The sequence below is a fragment of the Aedes aegypti genome, chromosome 2 (genome assembly GCF_002204515.2).
Source record: "Aedes aegypti strain LVP_AGWG chromosome 2, AaegL5.0 Primary Assembly, whole genome shotgun sequence".
NCBI classification, from domain to species: Eukaryota; Metazoa; Arthropoda; class Insecta; order Diptera; family Culicidae; genus Aedes; species Aedes aegypti.
In genome coordinates, this window is record NC_035108.1 from 58,046,981 (window position 1) to 58,072,033 (window position 25,053).

A 25,053-nucleotide genomic window follows, 5' to 3' on the forward strand; every position below is an offset into this window, starting at 1 on the left:
CTATTGTCAATCTGCAAAATATTTCCTGATTTGGTCAAAGGGTACGATGTCCAATTTGGAGTTTGTCGTTCTACACGCGGTTGAAGGTATCCATTTTTTTGGAGTCTTTTACAAGTATTTCTGTGTAGTTCTCGACTCCGGTTGCTCAGTAGGAAGTGGACAATTGAACAATCCTTAAGGATGTCGTTTCGAAGGCTTGTCATGATTTTTCCTAAAGCCGAGTTTGATACCGGATCGAAGTTCCTGTGGCGAATGTGAAGAAAGAAACAAGTTTTACTCAATATTAATCACTGAACGAAGAGAAAAACTGTAACATAATCACTGCTGACATATTTTTTTTCGTTTCAGTAATTGTTTCATTTTAAAAACCTTACCAACAATATTATTTACACTTTTAACATAAGAACACACGACTACCGAATGTTCCACTTGTAAATTAAAACAGTATGGCGGATAGAACAAAATGCTGAAAATCTCGGCATCGCTCAGTGATAAACCGATATGTCAGCATCTTAGACAACTGAAGTCGGCGAAAATATTGTAAACGTTGGTGCTCGGCACACGGGTATGCCGAGTTTCGGGTAAAAAATAATGTTATCCGAGATTTCAGTTTAAAAATAAGCCGAGAGTCAGTTATGATTATTATTTAACTGATTTATCAGCAAACAATCTGAATGCCGAGAGAGTTCAGCACTTTCAAATGCCGAGCTCGTGAATATATTTTAAGTGTGTGAGTCAAGGTATAAGCCAAAAATAAAATCATTTTGATTTCAAAGCTACGAAAAAATACACAAAATTCCAAAGTGTACCCCGTCTAAAGGCGGGGTTGGGTATTAGAGGGTTAATACATGTGTTACAGTAGGTCATCAAAATGAACTATTTTCGTTATTTTCGTTCAGACACTAAAGATAGTGAAACATAGTTTTTCGGCCACATCTATGGCGTTTTCTATATGTAGAAAACTTACGTAATGAAATGAAAGTGATTGTGATCGTTTTAATAATTACCGGCGATTTCACTTCACCCGACCGAATCATAATAAACTCAAATTAAAAATAAACTATCCGTATATACATTAAATGTAGATTAATCCGGTGCAATGTACAATCAATCAGTACATGTTCGACTTAAACGATCGTATACATCGATGGCAGCCGTAGACGATTAAATGCCGCTGCTGTATATGCGCCTCTATATGTAACTGAATTGCAAATTCTACACTTTTCTATCATCAGCCAAGCGCGCGGAGTGAGTTCCGGCTCGTATCCCGCCAGAGGTTATCCGCTCGCATCAGTTATGATTCATAGTTCAATCGCGATGTACGTTTTTACCACCGTTGCCGGTTTACTGGTGTTCATTTTCATCCTGTACGAAATCTATCTTCGATCGCTTCCAAGCTACCGTGCAGCCAAATACTTTCCCGGTTATCCGGTGTATCCGATCGTTCAGAACCTCTTCACAGCACTGTTCAAGAGTCAAACCGGATCGTTCCAACAGGCGCGACAATGGGCTCGCATCTTCAACCACAGGACTTATCGCTTGCTGATACAAGGAGTCCTATTTGTACAGATCATCCACCACAAGGACGTTGAGATGTTGCTGTCCAGTTCCCGGTTGATCACCAAGAGTCCGTTGTACAAGTTGATCGTTCCGTTCATTGGTAAAGGTCTTCTGAACAGCACCGGGGAAAAATGGCACCAGCGCAGGAAGATTCTGACGCCCACGTTCCATTTCAACATCTTGCAAGGTTTCTTGCAAATTTTCCACGAAGAGTGTAGAAAACTAGTGTATCAGTTGGATAAGGACGCCGCGCAGGGGATCACTACAACACTTCAACCCTTGTCTACACAAGTAACCCTGAACACGATTTGCGGTAAGTTTCATGAGTGTCATCCGATCCACATTCAATTTAACTTTCTCTGTCTTGATAGAAACGGCAATGGGTCTGAAACTGGATACGTCAGAGACAGCCGAAGTCTACAAGAGCAACATCCGAGAAGTTGGCAAGGTGATCCAACAACGGATAATGAACCCTCTGCTGTTTGAAGACTGGATCTACAAGATCACAGGTTACCAGGCGAAATTCGACAAGATTCTCCGTCCAATTCATGCCTTCATCAACAGCATCATCCGACAGCGAAGAGAAACATTTCATGAAACGATGAAAAACGTGGACACCCCATCGGAGGAGAACATATACACCAACATAAAGCAGCGCTACGCCATGCTGGATAGTCTTCTGCTGGCGGAATCCAAGCAGCAAATTGACGCCGAAGGTATTCGCGAGGAGGTTGACACGTTTACCTTCGAAGGCCACGATACAACTGGCAGTGCCTTCGTGTTCACCTTTCTGCTGATTGCTCACGAGCAACTCGTTCAGCAGCGTCTGTTCGAAGAGATTGAACGCATGTTCAACCTCCAACCCAATCCAGCCCTACAGGACTACAATGACCTGAAGTACATGGATCGGGTGATCAAGGAATCGCTTCGAATCTATCCGCCGGTGCCGTTCATCTCCCGTTTGATCACCGAGGACGTCCAATACGATGGGAAGTTTGTCCCGAGGGGTACCATCATGAACGTGGAAATCTACGATCTGCACCGGGATCCGGAGCAATTTCCCGACCCGGAACGATTCGATCCGGATCGGTTTTTGCCGGAGGATGTTCAGCGGAGGAGTCCATATGCATACGTTCCGTTCAGTGCCGGACCGAGGAATTGCATCGGTGAGTTTTGCGTTGCTTGATAATGGAGTTTTTCGTAGATTGCATACTGTCATGTTAGGTACTTTACCACTTTTATTCGGATTGCTTATGGGAAAATATTTTGAAAGGAATATTGCCGGCCACGAAGCGTAGACGTTAAAAGGGGCATACCGGAAAGCCTTTGGTGTTTTCGAACATAAAGTGATACAGATAACACGAGTTATATAAAGTGTTTAGAAATGCGAATTAAGCGTGTCAAATACGGCAGACTTCATTGGGCTGGTAACTTAGTGCGAATGTCGGAAGAAGAATTACGAGAATAATATTCAGCAGGGAACCAGGTAGTGGTAGGCAAATTCGTGGAAGACCACGAATACACTGGCTGTACGCAGTGGAAGAGGACCTGACAAAGCTAAACGTTCGAAGAGAATTATCGCCCAAGACCGACATGGGCATCGAAAAACCGGTTGCGAAAGAATTTTAAGTCCACCAGGGGATATTCCGAGTAGTTCGGAGCCTATCATTTAGTCTTCAAAGCGCCAGTGAATGCGTGGCTGTAGAGAGTCACAGTAGCAGATGTGGTTCAAGCTCCATTTCCTGAGAGTACGATAGCTGCTCAAGCCATGCCGTCAAAATCGGACAAAAAGTGCCGTCATGGAGCAGCTGTGTCACTCAGAAACTCAGAAACTCAACACATCCTGCAAAGATTCCTTGCCGCGTGCCGAAGTGTACCAGGATAAGGATTAGGGTATCTCAACGGATGAGAGTGAGGTGATTGGAAGGTGTAAGCAGCACTACGGTGAACACCTGAATGGTGAGGAGACAACACACCAAAATGGCAGGATGCATAGCTATTTCGGTAGATGATGCGTCGACTACCACGTTAAGAAATGTCAAGCATGCTATCCAACAGCTTGGAACGCAATTCATTAAGGTGAAACATCTCGGAATCCAAAGATGGCCGTCACAATGGCCGATTTGAGCCCCTACTCACGGTTTCAAAGGCACTAAACTGAAAAAATAGTTATCAAACGTTTCTGATCTTCTTATTTTAAGCTTTCTGTTAGTGCACAAAGCCAAAATAAAAAGTTCACTGTTGTTGGATGCTTTCTTTGTGAGATTTGTGCCTTTGAAGTTTCAGTGCAATCTTAGAAGTTGATTCCAAACTGTGTCCCTTTAAGATGGGCTAGCATAAGTTGGCTACTTGTTTCAATATGCCTAATTTATCAAAAATGTGGCAAGCTAAAATGCTAACGATCAAATTGGGGACGGACCTACTATACTATTTCTTGGCATTACATCCTAAATGGGACACCACCTGCTTCTCAGCTTAGTGGTCAATGAGCACTTCCACAGTCATTAACTGAGAGCTTCCTTTGCCAAAATTGCCATTTTTTAATTCGTATATCGTGTGGCAGGTACGATGATAGTGGGTGAAATAAGTCGACGATTCTAAGTATCTGCGAGCAGGACGAACCAAGCGGGATAAAGCTCGTATTGGTAGAAATATGACAATCGACAACGTCACAGGTGACGTCGAATGACTGCCTCTTTGAAATTCTGAGACGCGTAAATTACTCAAGTCATATTTACTATGGACTCCACAAGACTCTGTGGTCTGGTAAACCTCATTTCTGTTCTAAGTGAACCGTATTTTGTGCAAAATGGCCACCAGATGATGATTACATGGAGTGGACGATGGATTTTAAAGGAAATTGTTCTAAGTGTTACATCTGTTTGTCTGTGTTATGCCTATCGGTATTCATTCAACAACTCTTCATATCAAACTCTCTGCTAAATGTATTTCTAAGAAAAGAGCAACGATTCTGTAGAAATATTTTTCGCAACGTTTCCCTAGCAACGATGAAATGCACATTCAACAAATGGCGTTGTTTGCAAATAAATCATTCATCCGCATCTATCGAGCGTTCCAGACATGAGCGTCGCCGGACGATAAGTCCGTGTACTAATTATAGTATCAATACGCGGACAGATTTGCGCCCTTTGAAAATAAATCCAGCCTTATCGTCATCCGTCGGTGCATGATTCGGTTGAAATTCAACGCAGAGAGTGCGACACCTACCATACCGTTAAATTTACACGGAGTAATTGTGTTCTATGCCACAGATAAAAACAGACGATGTTCTTTGATGTTATATTTTAACGATAGATTATTATTATTAAAATCGTTTGAGCGGTTTTCGCCCTTGGCGAGTTCACCTCTATTTAACGATAGAATGAGCTATAACTATTTTAGCTATTTAATTACGTTAGACGCTTCTGTCACAGATTTTAGTTTTTTTCCAGGGTAAATTTGCCTATATATATATATATTTTTTTTCTGTTTTTAAATTTTATTAGTTGAAATGAATGTTCTAGATTCGGACTGTGACTCTGTAAAATAATTAGTTACTTTTTCAACAAAATAATAGAAATAAGCCAGGCCAGTAGAACTGGTAGCGACTAAATGTCCTAATAAAAAACTTTAGAGACCTCCTGCCTGAAAATAGAGACCAAGCAAAAACCAAGACAACGAAAAAAATTCAAAATTCATGAAGATTTATCAGAGAATCCGATCAGGAATTTTACTATGGATGTTTTTACGAGCTCTTTTTTGAATTCCTTGTGACATTATTATTACTATTCCACAAGTATTACTGTTTATTTTTATCATGATTTCCTTCAGGAACATCATCTGAAATTAATTCAGATGCTTGCTAACAGTGAGCTTCAAATATCATAGCGAAGATTTGTTCTGAAGTTCATTTAGTGATTCTTCCACGGTTTTTCTAATGAATTCTAAAATTAGACCTAGAATCTTTAAGAATAACCCTAGAAATAGCTCCAGAGATACCAACAGGAATTTCTCCAAAGAATTTTTCAGAAACTTTGTCAAGAAATTCATAAGTTCTCCAGAAATTCATCCATATCCAGATCCTTTAGATATTACACCGAAGATTTGTTCGGAAATTCATTTTGTGATTCTTTCACGGATTTACGACGTTTCGACTTTCTTCGTTTTTTCGTTTAGGACAACTTCTAGAATTCAACCAGCAATTCCTTCAGAGCTGTCTCCTGGGGTTTCTTGAGATTTTCTACAAAATTGTCGTTCAGCATTTATTTAAGATTTCAAGGAGGATATTCTTTAGCGATACTTTTGGAAATTACTCCCGAGATTTTTTTGTCTTTAATTAAAACTTCTCCATAATTCTTTGAGCAATTATGAGTCTTCAAAGAATTTGTCCAGCAATTCTTAGAGCGATATCTCCAGGGAATTGTAAAGGGAACTTTTAAATAAATTCCTGAAAAAAATATCGGTAGGTATTCCCATAGTAATTACTCATGAAACTTCTGTAGAAATGTTAATGAACTCGTGCAAGGATCTTTTTTTTTGTTTTTGTAAAACTGGAATAATTTATTGTATCAGTATTCGCTGGTGTGAAACCTGAGCCTTTGAAGAATCAATGGAGATGTTACTTGAGAAATGACTCGAGAAATGTTTGAAAGAACTGCAGAAGTAACCCCTGGAAGAAATGTTGGAGAAATACCTAGAGAAATATCTGACTGTGCTGCATGATGACTTCCTAATTGGATCTATTGAAAAATTCTTAGTCGATTTCTTAAAATAATCCCTGGTGTTATTTTTGGAATATATCCTAAGAGAAACTGCGTATGGATTCTTGTTAGAATCTATATTGATCCCCCTCACGAAAAAAAAATCAAATCGCGATAACTATTTTGTTTCTCGATATATTTGCACCATTTTCTCACAAGTTCCCAAAAAACTGAATACGAAAATATTCCAAAATTCCATGAGGGACCGACGCAACCATAACCCCTCGTTAATTTCTCATGCTACAAATTTTTTATCGTATTCAGATTATCACTCTTCGGGACAATACATTCTTGAGAGTATGTTGTGAAAAAAATGAAGCAATTTAGTGCAGCCACCTTTGAGTAATGAGTATTTAGGTTTCTGGTACCACGCTGGCCAATTAATTACCTGACATTATATAATCCACATTTTATTTCTTAGATAAATTGTCCAAAAACAAAATGGCTGCCAAAGACATTTTATATGGAGAATGTCAGTCCCTCAAGGAACATCGATATATCATCAAAATCAGATTAATATCGATACGGATTCTTAAAAAATAAATGAAGCTGCTTTTAGAGGGGTAAAGGACTGGAAAATTGACGTGAAAACTTCTGAAAGGAAAGTTTTTTTTTGCTGGAAAAATTCCTAACCGTTGTTTTTTTGCATAAATTCAGAAAAAAAACCTAGTGGATTTTCTTGGAAAAAATACTTGTAGGAGTTTCTGGACCAATTTCTGAGATAATTAGGTTGTTTAATTATGAAAGCATATTTTTCAATGCATAATACATTTTTTTTGCGCTTCTAAATCTAAATCTGGTTTAAAAAGATTTCAATTTGTAGACTCAGGCTGTGAACCGTTTCACCGATTAGTTTAACTTTTAGTTAAAGTTTGACATTTTGATAGTCATTTTCCCCTCAAATGGTTAAATTCAACTTCGCGTTCGAGCCATTTGAGTTTAAAAAGTCGAGTAGTATTTCAGAACAAAGCTCACAGATGGTTAATTATTCTCAAATTACCGGGAGCAGAAAATAACTTTCAAACTGTCAAGTTTAACCATGCTCCAGAGCAGGGTTATTTCTGATCGGAGGGGAAATAACTATCGAACTGTCAAATTTTAACTAAAAGTTAAACGAATCGGTGAAACGGTTCACAACCTCAATGACCTTTCAATTGTCATGTAGACAATGCGTGCCGAGGGTGATTTTCATGCTGATTTCAAACGTGTTTTAAAAATAGTTCCAGGGCACGAAAAAATTTGAAATTTTCGTTTCTTGACTCGTTTCTATGTAGAATCAGAATATTCTAAAAACTGGACATCGATAAACAAGCCAATTGCTAAAATAATCTCTAGATAAATTTTTGTTATTATCACTGGAGGAGTTGTTTAACACATTCCAGAAGAAATCTCTAGAAAGCTTTCGCGATATACTGAAGCTTTTCCTTGAGGAATCTAAAAGAAGCATTCACTGAAAAAGACTTGACAAGATGGAAAAAAGTAACAAAGAGAGACTATTTTTGTCAAAACATCAAATAAAAAGAAAACTTTTTAGAGGCTAGCATTAAAATAGTGACCAAGTCTCTGAAAAGAGACTTGCTACCAGCCCTGTAGACTATGAAAAATTGACAAACGAAAAGACCAACTCAACCAAGACAAAACGATAGACACTTTTACCCTTGAACAATTTCACCCCGTGGCCAAAACGTCGGACAGAATAAAACAAAATCGTTTGTAATATTAAAAAGTGAGATAGTCTGCTGAAATAGGGCTGGGAGCGGCTAGCTAACAAAATAATAGTGACTAAAATTATTAAAATAATGACTTACGACTAAGTATCCCATCATTCGCTTTGACAGCCATGTTGTTTTTGCTGCTTGCAATTTCAAAGTGATAAAACTGTGTCATCATAAGTAATATTGATTCAGAAAAGTATCACTACTTGCGCTTACATGCAAGAAGTATGCTAATACTTTTGCAACCAAATGATTTTCTAGTAGAAGCATTAACCTAAGAATGCTAATGTCGCTGCTGTTCGTGTTACCAACATCTAGTTTGCCACGAACTGACAGCGTGAGTACCGGGCTTCAAAGTGTCAGATTAGTTTTCAAAACCAAAACAACAACATGGTATTGAACAAACAATAAAAACCCATAATTTAAGGCAATAATTATTAAAATCAATTTTGTGACAACAACGCCTCTAGCATTCTACTACTAATATTTCTATTGATTTTCTTTAATTTGCAATCGCTAGACGAATTAGCCATAGTCATCGATGTCCAGTACAAATTTCAATTACGGCCTACTTCGCCGTAGAAGTGACTTCAACAATGTTCGCCGAAAAAAGCATAGCAACAAAAATAGATATATAGAAATGTAATGAACTGTTGTAATTTGAAATATTTCTGAACAGTAATCCATCCGTAATGAGACTTCATTGCCGTAAATGGCAAGAAATTAGAAATCAGGTCACCTTAACGTGATAGATGAGAAGCATCTTAAAGAAGAGGATTATACAAACATGATTACATATTGAATATAACTTACGCGACGAATATAGGCTAGAATTTCTGGTTAAAATCCTGTGTAAGGACTGTTCATTTAAGAAAGTGGACACCTAAATATTAGCATTTTGGTGTAAAAATTCCATAAAAACAAATAAAATTTTGTTTCAGTGTGATCTCAAGTGTTTATTTTGACAGCAGACAAAAGTTGACATAAAAAAATTATAAATTCTAAACGATGAGTCGAATTGACATGGCGACTATCATTTTTTTTCTGCACAAATGGTGTACAGAAAAACTGCCGTTCCGAGATTTGGCTTAAATCGCGAAGTGTCCAAATTGAATTTTTTCAACGCTGTGGCCAAAACAGATATTCCTGACGACGTACGATACATCCCAACAGAAAAATTTGGGAAAAATGATTTGGTATGGCAAGCAATTTGCTCCTGCGGTATGAAAGTACTACATATTTTACAACGGGTTCAATCAACGGCGGAAATTACAGAACTGAATGCATTAAAAATTGGCTTCTGCCCATCTACTGAAAGCATACCATGCCTCCATTGTTTTTGCCAGACCTAGCATCGGCTCACTATGCTTCAGCTACTTTGGAGATCCTCAAGAAGGAATAAGTCGAATTTGTAGAAAAATGATCGAATCCATCAAATTGCTCAGAACTACGCCTCATTGAAACATATTGGGCAATAATCAAACGGCATCTTAAGAAGGATGGAAGAGAAAAAAAAAAATGTGGTCAGCAGTTCAAAAAGCAGTTCGAAAAGTTCCGAAAAAAGTTGTGCAGAATTTTATGGGAGGTATCAAAAGAAAAGTAAGAGCATTCTCCAGCAATGCTCAATAAATGTTCAAATTTAAGTGAATTTGATCGAAATTACGTTGATTTCCATGTATTTTAGGTAAACTCATGAATTTGTTCGAAAATAAACAGTTTACTGTAAAAAACACGTGTCCACTTTCTTAAATGAACAGTCCTTATGACAACTTTAATGGCTGCAATTCACAATTGTAATCTTTTCAGAACTATTATTTTATTTAAATTTTCAGTCTGATAATCAGGGATTGAACTTTGATCCGAATAAGCCGATTGAACTATACTCAGAGAGTGTAGCAGTTCGTGGCACATCGTATGCGGAGAGCACTATGAGTGTTGATATTCATTCTCTCGCATGGTACATGACATCCAAGAGCATTAACTCTCATAGACGACAACGATATTGAACTATTTAGTCGGCAGATTTCTGGTTTGCTTAAAGTTGGTAACAATTTCCATATTTTCTGGTAACACAGTCCCAAGCAACTTAATTATAATCGATTGGTTCAAATGACACCCATTTGGTCGCAAACATTATACAGACAATGGAACATATCTCTTATGCTTCTTGATCAGAATCAGAATCAGTGTCAGCGAATGTAACATGTGATGACACACAGTGCCGATCAAATAATGACGAAAAAATGCCAAACAAATAATGGTGTGTCTTTTTTTTCTCTATCGTGACTACCTTACACGAACGATAAAAGTCATGCGTGTTGTACAAATGCGGGCGCAAACAAGGATATAAATATGGCTCGTTTTTTTTCCAAAGCCTGCTGACAATGGTGTTTGTCAACTTAAAACGCTTTGGTATTTGATTTTTTAAGAATTCTCTAATTTCACGATCAAAATAATCAACATTCTTTATTAACATTATTTAATCCAGTACCAGCTAGAATGATGACAAACAATACTCGAATAAGTTTTCAAAGGGACCTATTTAACAATATGAGATTCTCTTCTCTCGCTCTCTTCCGATAATAAAAGTTCAATACTAAAGTTTTTGGGATATTTTTGTATCTTTATTAATGTGAATTTTAATACTAAATGGGCACCTAGACAACAGAATGTACAAATAACGAAATCACCTTTTGCGTTATGTGATGCTTATATTTGCAAAGTTTCACGCGAAAAGGCCTTATACGTATAAAAGTGGAGGCGATATAAGTGCATGTTTTATATGATGAAAAACAACATGCAATGCGAGTGTATTGATTTTCTTGCGAATTAGTCTGTACTCTTATGCGACTTAATTTATGATAACAAAGTTGATTTGACAGCTGCTACGGATTGATCCGATTTACTTTGTAGGAGTATACGGGCCGAAACAAAATTCGCATATAAACTCATAAAATAGCGTTTTTTACGAGAAAACTCATCGTTCAAACGATTTCATCCACCATGTAGTGCGGGAGTGATGCATTTTGTACAAATAAACGACTCGAATACTACTATGAGATTTCTGGTTGTCTGCGCATTTCTTCACTCAGCTTCACTATGAATCGAAAGACAATGCCCTTGGCTAACGTTTTTAAAGAAAAACGCAACAGAAGAGGATAGCGTTCAAGGATCCGTCATTGTATTCATCGAACCCAAATAAAGATAAATAACAATAACTTCGAAAGCAGTTTTTCTGTTCAAAACTTAAAATTATTCGATGAAAATGTGTCCCGATTGTAGAATATTTTTGTGTAAGTTTCCTTGATTTTGAACAAAAAAAAAACTGCTTTTCAAAAACCGAAAATTCGTAATTACGAATCCCCTTAATGTGGATCAGTTATCTGTTAAAAAGAAAGTGAACAAAGAGAGCCATGTTGGATAGGTCTTTTTTAAAGTTACGTGTGAATAGTTTGGTTGTGAATTTCCGTGTTTTAGGAAAAGAAGGGACAAGAAGGGTAAGGGGGAACGATAGATCATTGTTATTTTGAAGCGCAATTTATACTTTTTTGACAACATGAATAATGTTATTAGATGATAAATGTGTAGCTACCGGAAAACAAACTCGCAATATTTTTTTAGCGAAATTCTTGTTTATGAGAAACTTACTGGCTAAAATGCATTGAAGAAAACAAATTACTGGAAGAATTTCTTAACAAATTTGTGGAATAAATCGATGTTTTTGATTATTATGTGTGCGATTCGTAACCTCACGTTTTACATGATCTACGACCAAGAATGGGAATTACAATCGGAAAAGCAATAAATTTAATCAATCGGTCATAATATTTGCCCATGGGTACTTGAGGTTTAGAGCTATGCTGATAGATACATTTGTCCTCAGTCTAATTATCGTTTGGAAGCTTAAGTAAGCATTTTAAAATCGTTTTTGAACAATTCCGCCTTTTGTTACACGTCTAAGTTAGTCTGCCTTTTGAGTTCCCGCCTTTTGTGATTCCGCCTTTAGTGATTCCGCCTTTCGTGTTTCCGCCTTTCGTTAGGGTCCCGAAATATTTTTACAAATTGAACATAATTCTGTTGAATGCCTTTAAAACTCATTTGATCGACCGCTGTTAATCGAACGTCCGTCGTTGAGTTTGCTCCCGTTTTAGTTGAAGATCTCGAACGTATTATAAGTTGTTTTATCATCTGTAACTACCGATCAACTGTTTGAAGACATTTGTCTGCGTATTTCAGTGATATTTGTGTTCGCGTCCGAATATTCGCAAGGAATAGTCATCGAAATCTGTTATCGATTAAAAGTGAATTGGCTTCCATTCCCGCTTCTAAATGGATCAACAAAAAGACTGTAAAAAGTGCTCTCTGAGTATCGATTTCAAAGCTGACTCCTATACGGTTTGTGAAGGTGATTGTGCCGGCTTCTTCCATGCAAGCTGCGTTGGAGTGAGCGAAGAGGCATTGTGCTTTCTTTCGTGCAATATCATCTGGATGTGTGACGAATGTATGAAGAATTTTCGGAGATGGAGAGACAGTTACCACTGCGACCCTGCCAATGCGATCAACGGAAAAAAGAGTTTGGAAGACGAAGTGAATCACTTAAAAAAAGCTGTCGCTGAAATTAAACGAATAGTATCGAATACCGTAAGGGCAACTCCTGCGAAAAACGTGCCACTACTCCATTCAACGCCAATACCATAATGCGAACTTTTGGATGGTACCAATGCAAATGTGGAGAGTGATAAGAATCAAACCACAACAAACGACGATAGCTTCTCGTTATTTTTAACGAATATCGACGAGAGTGCGACTGAGCGGGATATTCGTTCGATGGTTCTTCGCGCGCTGGATGCTTCCGAACCCGAGCACATCGATGTCGTAAAACTGGTGTCAAAATGGAATCAACGACGTTTAAGAGACTATGTTTCGTTCAAAGTAGCTTTAAATATAAAATGGAAACCCCGAGCTTTAGATCCGGCTACATGGCCAAAAAATTTAAAATTCAGAGAATTTGTGAATGTGATGCAAAACGAAACATGGAAACCTGTTTGATTGTCTTTTTGTAAATGTTTAAGATTTTCGATCATTTTTGTTTGTTTCTGAAGTTATTGATTGTTTGCTTCTGATTAATGTGAATTTAATTTGAGCTGTGAAATGTATTGTGTTGTACATGATAGTGATTTTGTTTTTCGTTTGTAATAGTTTGTTGTAAAAGCGTGATTTTTTTTCATTCAGTGCGTAATTTGTAATTGTACTTGATGTTTTATTGCTCACTTAGTATTAAGCCATTCAATAAGACTTGTAGTCAGTTAAATTGAACAATAAATAAATAAATAAATAAATAAATAAAATAAAACTGATACTTGATGGAGGTTCAAAATCGTGGCCTGAAAACATGATATAGATTTAATCCAGAAAACTAATACTCTGTATGTTGTTTCTACAACTAATAAGTTATAATATGACGAATTTTATTTTACGAAATTTTAGCAACAACTTTTTCATATAAATACTTTTTATAAAGATGTACCTATGCGGGGTGACTTGCAACACCTAATTTCCATGGAATTTAGAGTTTTATAAAAGTGGAAAACTTTTGTATTAGGTCTACTTTATAATAAAATGAGTCATAATGCGTCAATCATCTTCAAACACTCGTTAAATGTATTGTTGAATTAAGATATTTGACCTTGATGATTTTACGCCTCATTTTCCCATACAAAAATGTCTCAATCATTTTCTTGAAAATAGGTAATCAAAATGCTCTTGTAATGGTTCGAATGCTTTAAATACACGAATAATAATTCTTAACAAGTGCGACTAATAAAAAATATCAACATTTTGATGGCAAAAACTAAATTAGCATAGAGTGTTGCAAGTCACCCCGCATAGGGAAATTTGAAAATTTTTACCTTTTTTATGATTTTTGGTATGATAAAATAATACGATTCAATCTTCTGTCACCTCATTCTGTAGGCGGGTCGACCATTAAAAGTTCATAAAGGAATTCAGATTTTTAGATGACGTTTACATCATGGTTTTGGTTGATTGAAGTTGAAAAGTGTTGCAAGACACCCCGTTTGACGGTAAAAGAAATACGAATAATTAAAATATACCGTTTTGTCTCAAATTCCGAACAGACTCATATTTCGAACACTCAGTTTTTGTATGGCGATTTGGTTGAAATGTTTCGTTGAAATATGTCACCAAATAACAAGGAATTAACAGTCAATTGCAATTCAATTTAACCGTCTCCAATATAATTTATACCGCCGGAGCAGTAATGATTCTCTAGTTTGAGACCAGTAGAACAAGCTCAGATAAATTTATTTGCGAAATTATTCATTTGAATACGATTTATTCGTGCTGTTCGGAATTTGAATCAAGGTGTTCGGAATTTGAGACAGAATTAACACAGTGTTCGGTATTTGAATCAAAATGTTGTTCCATTCTTTTGCGTAAAACCAATACTGAAACTAATTAAATCAACATTATTATCGGTACATCCAACAGCTAAGAGTTAGACTTTGCGAAGAAATTAAAATTTACACAAATATCAGCTATTTTTTGCCAGTCAGATGCATTTGAAGTCACTGTTGGCCTTAAGTGTTCGGAATATGAGACAAAACGGTATAATCCACCAAATTTGCCTTATTTTCATGTTGTCGAAAATTTCCCGGAATCCCGGGATTTTCCGGGAAATGGGATTTTTGTTCCCGTTTCCCGGGAAGTCAAATCCCGAGAAAATTGGAAACTCTATCTAGGAACGTAAATTTTGTATAGAAATAGTTAACCAAATATATAGCTTATATGTTGAAATTTTCAATGTAATTTCTGAACTGATTTCTATCAAAATTAGTACCCACTTGCTTTTGAAGTCGTAGACGAGTTTCTGACAAACTTTTTTATTTGTTTAGATATTCATCTTAACCGTCTCTAATATATCCTCCGGAAATGTTTTGTTGAGGTTCTTTCAAAAAACAGATTAGCGCAGAAAGTTCACTTGTAATTTACACACATCCCAATACCACATTCTCAGTTTTGCCAGAATCTTCTGAACTTTTCCCAGAAAAAAATAACACTTTACGTTGGAATTTTTTACGGAATATTTACCTGAATTCTTCCAGAAAGTCCCTATCTTTCTTGATACTTAGATGTCCAAATCACACTGTATTTGTTTTTATAATAACACATAACTATTTCTTGCTCACTACCGAAAAACTGAACATTACAAATACTTTGCAATTGGATTGAATTGGATTAATCCCAGAGGCGTCGCGTCCACATGTGCAACATGTGCACTGCACAGGTGAGAGCTCGTTCATCCTAGCCTCCAACAATATGTACTACTTTTAAAGAACAATTCAATAATTTTCTTAATAAAATTAAATTTATTTCTTTTCAATTATCTCTCATTGATAGTTTGCAACGAAATTTTCATCTAGCAAAATATCTGTTGTTAAATTTTTGCTATGCAAATTAAATGAAAAAGCTGTTTCGTGCGACGCACGATATGGGACCTAAATTTTTCTTGGCGCTCGTCGCTATGCATGCTACGCAACTCTTCGTTCCACGCTACACTTCGTTGCTGTGACGTTGAAAACCAACGCGTGCACTCTCGTCGGGAAACACGCTGCCTTGTATTGTACACGCAGTTCTGTCTATGTGGAGAAAGCATTTTGAACTGCAAATGCGAGTGTGTAAGTAGCCAAAGCGTAAACTCCGGCCGGTGCACAGTCTTGCTACATCAACCAACTCGATCAGTGCAAGCGTGCGGATGAGAGAGATAAGAGAAAAATCGATCTACGGGAGAGATATGTTTCGCTTGCTCTTTTTTACCCTAGCGCCTTCAGCATTACCACGCTTGGGGTATGAAAGCAGGTCCAGTGCGATTTTTCCGATTTTTCAGGCGGCTGTCCGTAGGAAGTTTGTTCAAGCTTGGCACTCGCGCTGCTATTTTCTGTACAATACTGGTTAAAAACCTCGTTTTTAACATACAGTATTAGCGCGGTAGTACTTGCAAGCGATAGTCAATCAGATGACAACCTGAAAATTAACGTACCCTCCATCATCGCCAGCATCTTGGCGCTTGTTGTGTGTTTTAAAAGCCAGCATATTCCATGATGCGTGCACTCAGTACAGAATGCTACCGATCTTTTAGTTCTAGGTAAAGATATGTAAGCTATGATTACAGCAATATTGCGCATTTCTTTCATCACTGGACTATCGCAGAAGTTTTTACAAATGAGGAAACGCTAATGAAGGTGCGCAATTGCATCTAATCGGGTAGGTGTCTTCGGAGGACTTATTCTTCGCACAACAAAGAATAAGTGCTCTGAATACATCAACATGATTTGATGCTATCCCGCACCTTTATTCACACTTTCGCACTTATGAGACTGCACTTCGCAGTCCAGTGGTGAAATACCCAATATTGGCTAGAATCCAGTGCATTATAAATCGTCACTGATGACCCGCATAACTAGAATTATGTTCATACTCAATTTAACAATTTTACCATAATGATGACTAATCGTTAAAATTGAAAAATTGTTGGCTGAGTTGATAAATTAAACTAAACAACTCTATAAGTTTTAAATATTTTGAATCAACTGAAAGATCAGAAGAAAATTGTATTTGAAAACGACGTTTAACCACTGGATTATTAACATAAAAAAATGGTTTGAACCCAAGGTACCTAAAAATGACAAACATAAAATGACACTTAAATATAAGTGCACAGGTTGACAATTAGACCACGCGACGCCTCTGATTAATCCAATTGCAAAGTATACGTAACGTTTAGTTTTTCGGTAGCTGTTAAACTTCTACTCGGCTAGTTAGCCGTAAACCACGAATCATAATCATTTAAGTATTTCTTGCTGTTTGTGTTTGAAAAGCTAACTCAGCCTTAAATTTCACATCAGACCATGAAAATAGTGACTTTAGTGACTTTTTGTTGGAAATAGTGACTTTTTAGTTATTAGGTCGAAAACAGCCCTGCTAAAGCATTTTGGACGCTAAACATATGTCTATTCTTAGTTAATTCTTTGTATAAAACATAAGTATTTTAACGAGGTTATAAAAAGTCTAGGGTTTCAAAATAAATCATTTCTTTATAATTTGTTGTTTTTGTTTAGTCAATATGCATGTAACATTTTGGGAAATAGAAAAAAAAGTGATTTTTGCATATTTGTTCAGGTAAAAATTGAATTTAACAAAGGTTGACTCATTTGCCCCTGGGTCTATTGTTTAAGCATACGTTCTAAAAATTGCTCGTCAAAAGACGGTTATCAAACTTTATGACTGTTGATTCACCTGTTAGCAATCTATAGCATATCTATATGTAATCTTTCAAGTGTAATCAATAGCTGTGATATCATCACTTGTTTTAAAAATTTAAAATAAAAATCATTCAAAGAAAATGCAGAAATATTCAGATTTTCTTCCAAAAAACTATCTAAGTTACCCTATTTTATGGTACATACTATTTATCAATTCAGCTATCACAGGGTGGTAGCCACACTCTTCAACAAAAATGAAGCTAACAAAACCTATACGAAACAGTAAGCATGAATGTCATCTCTGATTGTCTATGACTCTATTATTAACCTCTGTATGAGCTACTCAATCAATTAGCCAATTTCTCCCGGCTGAGCTCGGCCTTATCAATTGCAATACATGCAAGCCCATCCACAATCATAACCAGCTCAGCAGAATCACTCTCTCCTTCTGATTGCGGATTCAGTACATTTCAAACTTTCACGCAGAATGGATTGGCTTACGATCGTACTTCTTCTAATCCTTGCCCTTCTGGCTTTGTACGAAGTCCATCTGCGGCTGCTTCTCAGTAATCGGGCTGCAAAACAGTTTCCTGGTCCACGCCGTCTACCCGTCCTCGGAAACGCTCTAGCGCTGCTGTTCAACGACCAGGTTAGCACGTTCAAGCTGCCTCGACGCTGGGCCCAACGCTACAAGGAGTCCTATCGGTTGGTAATCCGCGGAGGTTTCGTTATCAACGCGATAAGGGCGCGGGAAACGGAGGCACTGCTATCCAGCACGAAGCTCATCGATAAGAGCATACTGTATACGTTCTTGTACCCGTTCATGGGCAAGGGTCTACTGACCAGCACCGGCCCAAAGTGGTTTCATCGGCGGAAGATCCTCACGGCGGCGTTCCATTTCAATATCTTGCCGAAGTTCTTGGTGACCTTCCAGGAGGAATGCGACAAACTGTTGAGGAAGTTGGACGCAGATGTTAAGGCAGGCAACACGACTACGCTACAATCAGTGGCTGCACGCTTCACTCTGAACACTATCTGTGGTTAGTTATCTACCTACCAAATCAATTTGAATACTGAACCTTATGAAACCGTTTCACAGAAACCGCCATGGGCGTCAAGCTAGACTCGATGTCGATGGCCGACGAGTACCGTGCGAAGATCCAGGAAGTGATCAAGCTGCTTCTGTTGCGGGTCATGAACCCCTGGCTGGTCGAAGAATTTCCCTACCGCCTGTTAGGTTTCCGACGTCGACTGATGAAGGTTCTGAAGCCTATTCACGCCTTCACTCGGAGCATCATTAAGCAGCGACGAGATCTGTTCCACGCGAACGTCAAAAACGTGGATGACTTCTCCGAGGAGAACATCTACGTGAACACCAACCAACGGTACGCCCTGCTGGATACCTTACTGGCAAGCGAGGCAAAGAACCAAATCGACGAGGAAGGAATCCGCGAGGAGGTGGACACGTTCATGTTCGAAGGTCACGATACGACGGCCTCGGCCTTCACGTTCATATTCCTTGTGATTGCAAACCACCAGGAAGCCCAGCGGCAACTGGTGGAGGAGATCGAAACCATGATTGCGGGAAGAAGTAACCCTACGGAACCGCTAAGCATGCACGATTACGGTGAACTCAAGTTCATGGACCGAGTCATTAAGGAGTGTCTACGGTTGTATCCTCCGGTGCCGTTCATAAGCCGAGCGGTTTTGGAGGATGCACAGTTGGGTGATCGATTCATTCCCAAGGATTCAATGGCCAATGTGCACATCTTCGATTTGCACCGGGATCCGGAGCAGTTTCCGGACCCGGAACGGTTCGACCCAGATCGTTTTCTGCCGGAAAATGTGGAAAAGCGGAATCCGTATGCGTACGTGCCGTTTAGTGCAGGGCCGAGGAACTGTATTGGTGAGTTGGGTGTGGAGCAATGATAATTGTTTGTTCTGGGGCAGATATTTGTACAGAAACGCAATAACTGAGTACAAGAAGTCAATGATAGTCTATGAAGGTTCGCGGTAGGTCTGTGAAGTTCCGCGAAATGCTTTGCAGGGATTCCTGTGCAGATTCCTTTCGAACCTTATTCGGTGACGCTTCAGAACCTGTGGAGACGTATCCGGACATTTATGGATCTTCATCATTAAATTTTGTTATTTGTGTAAACGTTGCCTGATTCAAAAACTACTAATAGAACACTGGATACGTTTGTAGATCCAAAGATCTACACGGAGACGCGATTCTTCTCAATTTTGGGTTGTTTCAACGCAATACCGTAGTCGAGCCCAATAACTCAAAAAAAAATTCCTAGGTAGCCATTAGAAAGTTTGTCCTTATTTTTTAAAAAAACAAATTTTCGAATTTAGATGGATGCTACTTAAAATTGAGTTCTTTCAATTCAAGCATAATAAAAGTTGCATTTTATCAAATTTGGCTTATTGATCCAAATTACCTACCTTCATAGGATAGATACACCATCTTTTTGACACCATTCGTTGGGAAGAGAGAATACCGAGAGATTTTAAATTGAAATAATAATAGATGTACTTTTAAGTACATCTATTATTCTTTTAAATTAAAATCTCTCGGTATTAAATATGTACGTGTACATTATATGGATTTTTGGGAAGATCTAAAATATCTGAATAGCTTGATAGCTTTTATTTACTTGTATGAAAAGTTAATTGTTTGCCATATTGAAAATCACCAAAAGACCAACGATAACGCTTGTAGATCCAAAAGCTTGTGTTCCATGGAGACCTTGGAGGACCACGAACATCCACCTAATTTAAAATAATATTCCGTTTATTTGTACGAAAGGTTCAGGGACTGTGTCAAATTCGAAAACCATTGATAACATAGATCCTATGGTCTTATTCCAAGGAATTCTTGGAATTTATGAAGATATTTTTGGTGAAGTTGTAAAACAAACTTAGACTTTTAAGGAAGTAAAGGAGGAGAAATTCCTGAATAAATATAAAACAATCTACATGTATCTAACAATAATCTCTAGAAGAATTCTTAGAGAAGCAGGATGTCCATTCCCGGATGCATAAAAATTAAATGACATCATGATCCTTCATGATTACGATCCTTTGCCAGGCGTTTGATATTTTATTTGACTTTCAAAATAATTGTTTCCAAATTTTGAATTTTGAAGTAGCTTTTTCACCATTAAAAATCTTTATGTTGCTTGATAATATGGAAAATATTCAAATATTTTAAATTTTTATCAATGCCATTGCAGTGGCATAATTATTTAGAGCATTTGCAACTTAATCGTTTTTCCATACAAAATGTCCAAAGTATTAGATTTTTCTGATATTCAATTATCAGTACCTCTTTTTTGTCGAAAAACCACTTACGGCAGGGACACTTACGGTTTCGGCACCATTCGACTTTATCGGCAACTAAATTTCAAGCGACAAATAGGGAGCCGAATCATATTCTTGACACTTTTGATTCACTTCGGCAGTGAGGTTTTTTGAAAGCTTTTGCGCTCGTACTTGGCCACAATGTGCGTCGCATCAAAGAGTTTCTTTCTGCAAAGTTTCAGATAAATCGTCCGAGAAAATCTCCACATGCCAAAGTGAACCATGGAAGTTCCCAAGAAGAGCTGCATCCTACACAGTATTTTTCTGTTAAAACACACCAATGAAAACATTCAGCTTCCCACTGACGAGATATCCGAGACTGAACAAACAATTTCGCCAGATATGTCATCAATTCAAATGAGCATGCCTCAAAATGCGACTGATTTGGAGCTGCCGAAGAGATTCACCAGCAGTTCTTATGGGAAACCTGCCGAAGAAAATAAGGCTGCCGACAATAGTCACACTGACAAGAGATGTTCGAAGCGTTGTAAACACGTTTCAAGCAAGCTTTTAACAAGTCTGTCGATGTGAATCGATAGAGGATTGAGCCGTGCATAAATGTATAACCACGTATGTTGTCTGGTGATGTCCGAGAAAATTACAAAGTAAGCACGGTATCGGATTGGACTGCCGAGAATACGTAAATTCCACTATACTTTTGAATCTGTTGAATAAAATATTTGGCATTGTGAAAATAATCTTCCAGTATTTAAAGTTTAGAGTAGGTGAAACTACTGTGTTTATCATAATTTTAAGCATAACTGCACAAAAATACCAAAGTTTAATAGCTGTTCTAAAAATGTATTAGAAACTATGTGTTAGATATGTCCTATTACTGATCCCTGGATACATTCTGAATCTGATGAAATTTTTGTTTAATTCAGATCCAAGGAGTGATCTTTTTTGACAGAAATGATATAACGCCAGAAAATATTTCATTGTTTTCCTATGAAGCCTGCTAAAGTAATTACATAAATATAAAGCATCATCTTCTATGGAACTCAACAAAATGTTTACCAAAATTCATATCTAACAAAGCTAATAAAAAAGGGATTTCGCCATGGATTCATTAAGGATTCTAAAACAAGTTCACTGAAAATGACGGGAAAAACTCGCTGTGAATGTGCAGAAATCTATGCAAATATTTTCAAGGACCTTATAAGGACCATGTCATAGATCAAGGACTTTTCAAGCTAGTACTTCTAACAGAACGTCACGAAATTTCATCAGGAATACGCCGAACAGGAACACTTGATGAAGAATCTGTTTAGAATTTCACGAAAAATCAGCCCATAATCTTTTATACAATTTACTTATATTCTTATTAGCAATCATCTAATTACTTTTTCAGTGATTTCCTACAGAAGTTTCAAGTAACTGATCAATTATTGCCTAGATTCCTAGAATTTGTCATGCATTTTTAAAAACAATCTCGCGTAACTTTCCTAAAGGACCTACTGTTTTGTCTCAAATTCCGAACAGACTCGTATTCCGAACACTCGGGTTTTGTTTGGCGATTTGATTGAAATGTTTCGCTGAAATATGTCATCAAATTACCAGCAAATCAGCATCTATCTTATATCTCGGGAGTAATGATGATGCTCTAGTTCGAGACCAGTAGAACTAGCTCAGACGAATTTATTTGCGAAATTATTCATAGAAGGTGAATATGAATCGAAGCCAAATTTCAAATTTTCAAGAGCACGGATCTGGAGAACCAAACATCCGTTTAAGCTGAAAACTTAATCGATTGCTCACTAGCTGGTGGTGACCAATCGATTAGGTTTTCAGCACAAACGGATGTTTGGTTCTCCAGACCCGTGCTCTTAAAAATTTGAAGTTTGGCTTCGATTCTTATTCACCTTAACTATCTCTTCAAAAAAAAGTGTTTTGTCCGTAAATTGAAATTAACCCTCTAATACCCAAATTTTTATTTTCGATTTAAGTATTATTTTTCGTTATCTAAAATCGTTCTATCGTTTTATTTATTTATTTAATTTTATTCACACATTTTTAAATTTTGGTTTTTGATTTTTATAATTTTTATTTTTGAACATCCCTAGCTTTTTTCAATTTTTCTTGAAGCCTTTTCTAGTTGTTGATTTTTGGCAATAATAAAAATTTAAATTGTTACGGTATTTTTAAAAATATTAAATTTTTAATTTTTTTTCGGAGCGTTTTTTATTTTCCTTGTAACTAACGGAAAAACAGGTTTGAAATGATTTTAATACCACCAGGCTCTTCGTTTGTGAAAGGTTAATCGTAGAAAAATATAAAAGGTACGATTTTTTATAATACACGTTAAATGAAGCCCAGGCATTTGTAGGTTATATAAGAATGCAATTTTTCAAACAATTTCTAAAAATACAAAAAAGTTTCAAAAGTCATAAAAAACTTTTCTTATATGCGTGTAATGAGTCAAAGTATAAGCCAAAAATAAAATCATTTTGATTTCCGAGCTACGAAAAAATACACAAAATTCAAAAGTGTACCCCGTCTAAAGGCGGGGTTGGGTATTAGAGGGTTAACCGGTATCCCTTATTCGAAAAACATATTTTTACCGGTGTGTGTTTACAATTCCCCGGGCATTTTCCGTATTCTTCCCGATCATTTGAAATTCCTTGGATTTTCCGGATGGTTGGACACCCTGGAAGATTCTAGAGAAATTTCCTAATATATTTTTGAATACATCTTTGGTAGAATTTATGGAACAAATCTTTAGTTCATACACAAAGTTTTGATTACCATTAGAATTAGTTTTCCAGATACAAAAAAAAATTAGATTTCACGGTTCAAAATCAATTTAATTTGTTCACTTTTAGCCATTTTGAGATATTCTATATTGTAGTCAACTAAAAAAAATGTGTACCCTTTATGAAATATTAATTGAATTACACTTGATACCTGTAAGGGGCTATTTAAGAGGGATTTAAGATTTCTTACGCGCCAAACCATTTTGTTTTTAATTTTTGTTCAAAAAATCTTATCATCTTAAACAGCAAAAATTGTCCTACGAAATTAATGGAGAGCCCCACACCATTTTATTGAGCATAACAGTTCACTACTCAGGAGTAGATTCTAGATATTTATCATTTTTTCATGTTAGGTAGTGTTATCCTAGGGGTGGGACAGCTTTTGATTTTGAGCAAGCTCTTGAGCGCGATACAGAGTAACTCTGAGTTGCTCGATATCAAGCGCACATAGCAACCCGTGTTGTAACTGTCGTTAGCTTGTTAGAAGCAATGGCGTCAATGAGGTGCTTTCATGAATGCAGTTTTGTTTTCTAAGTTCCGACGCTGCTTTTGATCCGGATATCGCTTTTCTTTCGAACACAATTAACGTAGGAGTTTACATATACACACGAGTTGTTAGTTTACATTAAACGATCACTTATGAACTGAATAAATTAAATCGAGCACCATGATCTTCCCTGAAATGGCAGGCTTTTCTTAAAACAAACTGTTCGTTAAACTATTCCTTGAATCTTTTCTCCGCTGTTACACGGTATTACGTCGCAAAGTGTGATTTTCATAAAAGGTGAAATAAAAGACCATCCAAGTTTCAGAATTCTTTCACAATTTATCATTTTATTATCATGACCATACATTTAACATTTTATTGGTATTAAAGAAGTGATTTTTCCTCCCAGAAGGACTTCAGATGTTTTTTTTTTTTTTTTTTTTATTTTTTTTTTTTAAGGCACTCCGTGCTCGTGGCCACTACTATGCCGGAATCAGTTGATCTGTAGCTTCTTAACCGATACAGATCTATTTTTAACTTATCTATATTTACATCTACACTCTCTCCTACTCTTTTTACTCTCACACCGAGCAGGTAGGAGAGAGCTCTGCTGTTAGTGAGGCTAGCTGCCTGCGAAGAGGGTCAGTTTGTCTCAGTCACCATCTGATACTGACGGAGGATGGATGTGCTCCCCAAAGCACGGTCCTCCGTGAGGCGTCTTCTGGTGGCTGGACGGGTTTTTTGTGGAGGGGCTGGGAATCGAACCCATGACCTTCCGCTTATGAAGCGAAAGCGTAACCTCAAGGCTACAGACCCCCCTACACTTCAGATGTTGGAATCCATCATTTTCTCACACACAAGAACCTAAGCTGCTATTTACTTGAGGGTGGTCTTTTGCATATGGGATTGGATGTGAGTCAGTTCCTGGCTCCAGGTGCGGATGTTCGAAGGACCACTCAGGAACCTTAGTGCAAGCTTATCTTGGAACACTTTTAGCAATTCCATGTCTTGACTAGATCGCGCATGAGCTTGGTGTGTTTATTTTGAATTTCATTGGCATGAGACAGGCAATCTTCGCGATACTGCATCTGCTCAGCTTAGAGCTCATGTTGCCTTTGTTAAGACCGACAC

General features: G+C 37.3%; 1 protein-coding gene across 2 annotated transcripts in view; it reads left to right on the forward strand.

Moving 5' to 3' along the window:
* The first annotated feature begins 1,206 nt into the window (after window positions 1–1,206).
* Window positions 1,207–25,053, forward strand: part of LOC5579144 (probable cytochrome P450 4ac1) — a 30,890-nt gene continuing 7,043 nt past the window's right edge. The window contains exons 1-2 of one of the 2 annotated variants that reach the window (XM_011495469.2): window positions 1,207–1,873; window positions 1,932–2,726. In XM_011495469.2, the coding sequence (XP_011493771.2) occupies window positions 1,297–1,873; window positions 1,932–2,726 (1,372 nt within the window). In that variant the 5' untranslated portion in view covers window positions 1,207–1,296. Of the gene's footprint in view, window positions 1,874–1,931; window positions 2,727–17,747; window positions 18,357–18,415; window positions 19,223–25,053 lie in introns of those variants that run through there. The other variant, XM_001664189.3, reaches the window with a different exon arrangement.